Below are 5,714 nucleotides of genomic sequence, written 5' to 3'. Positions count from 1 at the left end.
TGTCTGGTTTTTAGTCTGTAAAAGTGCACTACAGCTGATGTTACAGTTCTCCAGCCATAAATCTAAATTAAATTAGTTCAGGAGGTGCATAAACACTGCAGGATCAGGAGGGACCAGAGCAGAAGCTGTACTTCAAACAGGGAAATTGATGGAAAAGGCCTCAAAGCATCTTGTCCCTCTTCTGAAGCATTTTAAAGACTATTTGGTTAAGACATGTGCCTGGAGCCTGTAACCTGCTTCTGCCACCTGCTCTTGCCTTTATAGAGGACACTTTATGAGGAGGCTGTGGCAGAGTGAATTGTTTTGCTGGCAGAGCAGTTTTGTTCCTGAAGGGTGTCAAGAATGTCACCCTGTTTTTTTAAGATTTTCTAGGCCTTCTGATGTTGACATTCTTGTAGTAAACTTTCTCAGACACTTTCTGTAAATAACTTATTGTTTTGTCTTCTTTTATAAAAGAAGAGAAAGTTGATAGACTGTTAGTTTGACCAGCTTCATTAGAGAAGTGTCACTGTCACCCTCCAATCCGCTGTCACTTTTGAAAAACTATAAATGTTAGAGTCAGAAAATAAACCTCCTCTTTCTTCCTTCACCTTAAGAACAGTAGTGTGCTTGTGTTCTTTCGTGTCTTATAGTGACACAAGAACACATGGCAAGTACAGGTTGTATTGGTTATTTTGGCCACAGCACTTTTCTCCCATGCATAACCTTTCCTGGGTCAGCTCCAAAATGGGTGGGAACTTACAGTAAATTTCATTTTAGTGAATCTGACTTCCAGGAGGCTCTGAAACTAGGGACCAGGTGTTGTGTGTGATGTGTTGCCTGTGTGAACTTGGATGCATCTGGATTTTAATCTGGGGACTCACAGAGCTGTCTATAAAGTTGCGCTCCTCACAACCTAGTTTCTTTCTAATGCTACAAAACTTGCATGTAAAACTGCACAATTCAAAAGAGAATCCTTATTTAGAGTGTGAGGAGTAGAATTTGCTTGCCATTGGTCTGAGCAGAGTCTTGAACTGTCGTTTTAGGTGGGAGAAAGATTGCTGGTGTTGATGCCAATAATGTGCTGCACTATTTTTGCACCCTAAGTATAGCATCAGAAACAGACCTGCTGGGGCTCTCTGGGGTGGATTTTGGGCTCTCAGTGCTGGCAGATCTGCCTGAAGCTGTGGGTCAAGTGTGTAAACTCTGGAGAGGGGCATGTTCCCAACATTTCCTGCTCAGGTGGTTGGTTGCTTGGTCTTTGTTGTGAGCTGCATGGTTCTCCTTTTCTGCAGCATAGACTTTGAGGTTATACTTCAGAGTCAAGTAGAGAAAATTTGAAGAATTTGAAAATAACAGGGGCCAGACATTTTAGCAGGGCCTGTTGTGATAGGACAAGAGGTAATGGTTTAAGCTAAAAGAAGGATGATCCAGACTAGAAATAATGAAAGTTTTTATGATGGCATGGTGAGACACTGGCAAGGCTTCTGTTTGCTGAGCTCTGCCAAGAACTGGGAGCGAGTCTTGCTGGTATGGGCTCTTTGGGTAAGGGCCTCTACTTCAAGGTCCCCATGCAAGTCTCTTCATTCAATACCTTTGGAAAAATTCACTGTGGCATTAGCTGTTGCTTGTCCTACGTCTGTGTTTATTTAGTGCTTTCAGATTGAGGATGACTGAACATGCGAAGCCATCTGGGTTTGAATGGGGGCTCACTCCTTCTCTTACTAAAGTATAAAGTTAGATATGTAATAAAAACTGTAATCACTTTGGTATTTGGTTAAACTTCAACTAATGAAAGATGAGGTAATGTTCAATGTTTTTTACAACTTCTTTATATTTACTCAGTGCTTAGGAATCTTTTGGTTGTTTCTTCAGTTTTTTCTTTTTAGCCCGGGCTCTTTGCTTGGCTAACAGCTCCCCTTATTTGCTGTGGCCTTACCTGGTAAAAGTAGATGCCAGTCAAATCTGTAATTTTTAGGTTATACAGCTATTCTGCTAATGCTGTTCAGAAAGCAGCAGAAAAGACAAGAAGAACAAAGCAGGAGAGTAGAAAACATGCTATTTTTAGGACAAGATCGGTTTATCTCATACTTATCCTAGCTAGGGGGATAGTGTTTCCAGAGATGGAAAGGGCTGCATAAGACTGAGTTAAAATTAACTGCCTGGCAGTATACAAGTATGGAGCCTGCACAAGAGCCACAGGAGCTGGGACCTCAGACAGAAATGATTGCAGACACAATTCTTGAGGTTGGAGAGAGACTCTTCCAGGTCAGCCGTAGGGTGCTTTCAGTACACAGTCGATATTTTGAAGCCATGTTTTTTGGAGGAGCAAGAGAGAGCTCTGAACAGCACATAGTGATCAAAGGGATCGATGCAGTGCCATTTCAGGCGCTACTTGAGTTCACTCGCACAGCCCAAGTGCTCATAGGTCAAGAAAACGTGACCAGCTTACTGGAAACAGCTGATTTTTTTCAGTTTGACAGGGTGAAACTGTTGTGTGAGAAATTTCTGGAGAGAGAACTGCATGTTTCAAACTGCCTGGGCTTGATGACCTACTCACAGCAATTTGCCTTTACAGAGTTATATGTGTCTGCTATGAATGTGGCTCTCACTCACTGGGGGGATGTGATATGCCAGGAAGAATTTAAGGCATTACCCAAGGAAATGCTGGTGCAGCTCCTGAAGAGTGATGACCTCTTCATTTCAAGAGAGGATGTGGTTTTTGACAGTATTATGATTTGGATAATGGACGACCCAGCAACAAGAGAGGAAGAATTTCTAGATTTGGTGGGCGAAGTCAGGGTCACTTTTCTGAGTTTGTCCTTCCTCGATATCTTGGTGAAACGCAGCAAGCATGCTGGAGAGACAGATATCTTCTCCAGACTAATAAAGAAGTTAGACAGCTGTCCCCCACCCAGCTGGCAAAATCCGAAACTGTGTCCTTGTGCTGGCCGGAGCTATGATACCTTATATGTCCTGGGAGGAAAGCATGACAAGGAACAGCAAGAATTATTTCTCTTTCAACCTAAAACAGGGACCTGGCAGGCTTGTTCTCCACTGCAGCGCAAGAACCTCACCCAGTACGCAGTGGCAGCAGTAGGTAACTTACAGAGGAGGGAGACTGAGCAGACAGAAGTTGAAACTGAGTCCCAAATGCAGGGAGTCCAACTGTTGCTGTAAAACTGTTGTCCTCAGCATTGCTAAAACCTCATTCATATTGGTGTTCATATTTGTTCAAAGAATGTTTTTTCTTCCTTAGTCCTGGGAGACTGCTAGACAACACTATTCTCCTATAGCAGAAACTATGCAGTCTACCAAGCTCCTTACCTTGGCTTTGTCTGGAATTAGTCTAAGAACTTGGCTTTAAAGCCAAGTGTATTTTTTGGCCTTCTCTTTTGTAGTGATTTAGACCTATGACAGGTGACTTCTGATTTATAGTTGCCATTACATTAAACTTATCTACAGATGATGGGAAATCTTCATGCTTGGAGACTTTGAAGCCAGCTCAATACTATGGCTTCCTGTATTAGTGTTGGTAATAGTCCCATTTCTGGTAGGAGTTTAGAAGTAAGATCTCTGAGGTTCTTTCCAACCAGTGTTTCCATTATTCTGTTCAAAAATGGGAGCAGGCTTGGAAAGACTGGCTGCATTCCGTAGGCCCAATGTATTAAATACTGCAAACTGATTGATAGAGCAGTGATTTTCTCTCCTCATCTTGCACCTTATCAGTACAGCCCAGGGTGAAATGAGAACCCCAGGTATCAGAAGCAATTTTTAGCCTTCACATGACTAGTATTTTCTTTGATGTGCTTCCAGGGAGCTTCCTTTTTGTGACAGGAGGATATTTCCGGGATGAATTTGTGTGGTACAGTGTGGATTGGGTGCTCATCTACAACTGCTTGGACAATTGCTGGCTGGAAGGGCCAGCCATGAAGAAGTCCCGCAACAGCCACTGTGCAGTAGGAGTAGGGCTCTACTTGTATGTCCTCGGAGGGAGCACAGATGAAGGGATAATCCCAGCAGTGGAGCGCATGGCTTTGATGGAGTCAGAGTGGGAAAGCATGAGTCCTATGGCTCAGCCTGTGGAGAGAGGCGACGCGGCCAGTGTGGGAACCAGGATCTATGTGGTCTGTGGCCTGGATGAGAATGGACATGTGTATGATGGAGTGCAAAGGCTGAACACAGAGACAGACAGCTGGGATGTCATCTCATTCTCCCCTCTTCCAAGGTAAGAAATAATATTCTGGGACCTGGCAGAAGATGAAGGATTCTAGTGTTGATCTGGCTCCAGGAAGAGGTTATAGTGTAGAAATCCATAAGTTCTGTCCCTGCAACACTTCTGTGATTGTCTGTTTAAATAGGACTTCCGATCTGAGGATCAAGGTCACCCTGAATATTTCAGGGGCCAAATCTTTCTGTTGATTCTGATCAAGAGTTTCTTCTCTCTCAGGTATGACCTCTGCATCACATCCCTGAATGGGGCTCTGTACACTGTAGGAGGGGAAGCTTTTCGATTTGATGTGGAGACAGATGAATGGACCCAGGTGAATGAGGAATGCTTGACCCAGAAGTTCTTCATGGGATGCAGCACCGTGAATGGACAAATTTATCTCCTTGGACAGAGGAAGGGAAACAGCACCCTCCCCATTGCAGTCCTCTTTGATCCCTACACTGATGTGTGCCGGGTCATAGATAACAAACTCCCTTGCCCACTTCCTATTCATGGCTGTGTCTCTGTGCGAAGATTTGATACGTGGGCATAAGAGTGGAAGATAGGTACTTTACAGCTGAAGGGAGTTAGATTGCATCAACTTTGGCCTGTGACATTTAAAAAAATTTATTCCTTTGTAATTTTACCTATTTTTTTCTACTTGACAAATGAACTTGAAGCAAAAGCCAGTGCAAACTTTGTCTACACAAAGGCTGCAGGTCATTATCGAAAATGGTTATTGGTATTGTTACGGTATATAAACTCCTTAGGGTTGATGCTTAGTAAAGGGCTGTTCTGACCTTTAACCTCTGTCTCTCTGTTCTTTGAACAACTGGAAAATCACTGCCTCATTGTTAGAAAATATCACAGGATTTAAATAATCAAATGGGTGTCAAGGGAATCTTCAGCAGGATTATAAGCCCATAGTGCGGTAGACAGAGCCAAAAACCCAAACAGCAATTGCTGTCAAGCCATACTTAATATCAGTACCATTTTAGCCTGAAATAAGCAAGTTTCACAGGTTTATTATGGCTAAAATTGTCTTTAGTCAAGGTTGAAGAGCACCACAGAAGGAGGGAGACTGTTCTGGATTTATGGATTCAGGTATGTGATGACAAACTTTTGCACACTGAGTCTTAAGAATCTGGCTTCAGTTTCCTTAGTTGTCTTTGGGTTCACAGCTGCAGAGACTCAGAATAAAAATGCCCATCCCAAAGCACTAAAATGAAGTTGCAAGGAGCAGGGTCCTGCACATGGCTGTAATTAAAGACTGTGTATGAGGAAGAACATTTCCTAGGCAGAACTATGGCCTTAGGGTGGTAGGGATTGATCTCCAAGGGCACTCAGGCGTCCCAAGTGTGGAGAAGGGAGAGACTGACTGCCCCACCGGTGCAACAGAAGCGAGCTGGGAGGCTGCACTGCAAGCACTGCTGTCATCTGTGCTGTCAGTCTGTTCTCTGATGTGACACAGCAAGAGAGCTCCTGAGCTGAGTTATTAACATCTCCAGAGAAGGGGAGAGGCCTT

At 43.6% G+C, this 5,714-nt stretch overlaps 1 protein-coding gene across 1 annotated transcript; it reads left to right on the top strand.

Annotated features, from left to right (window-relative positions):
• Positions 1–2,109: 2,109 nt before the first annotated feature.
• LOC115914185 (kelch-like protein 24) lies at positions 2,110–5,092 on the top strand. Its single transcript, XM_030966556.1, has 3 exons — positions 2,110–3,079; positions 3,796–4,207; positions 4,430–5,092. The coding sequence occupies exons 1-3, from the start codon at positions 2,158–2,160 to the stop codon at positions 4,740–4,742; spliced, it is 1,647 nt and encodes a 548-aa protein (XP_030822416.1). The 5' UTR covers positions 2,110–2,157; the 3' UTR covers positions 4,743–5,092.
• The last annotated feature ends 622 nt before the right edge of the window (positions 5,093–5,714 follow it).

The sequence above is a fragment of the Camarhynchus parvulus genome, chromosome 28 (genome assembly GCF_901933205.1).
Source record: "Camarhynchus parvulus chromosome 28, STF_HiC, whole genome shotgun sequence".
In the NCBI taxonomy this organism is placed as follows: domain Eukaryota; kingdom Metazoa; phylum Chordata; class Aves; order Passeriformes; family Thraupidae; genus Camarhynchus; species Camarhynchus parvulus.
This window is presented reverse-complemented; position numbering and strand designations above follow the sequence as displayed.

Coding starts and splice junctions, on each gene's coding strand:
- LOC115914185 (XM_030966556.1), top strand. CDS start 2,158: ATGGAGCCTGCACAAGAGCCACAGGAGCTGGGACCTCAGACAGAAATG. Junction 3,080..3,795: donor GTACGCAGTGGCAGCAGTAG/GTAACTTACAGA, acceptor ATGTGCTTCCAG/GGAGCTTCCTTTTTGTGACA. Junction 4,208..4,429: donor TCATTCTCCCCTCTTCCAAG/GTAAGAAATAAT, acceptor CTTCTCTCTCAG/GTATGACCTCTGCATCACAT.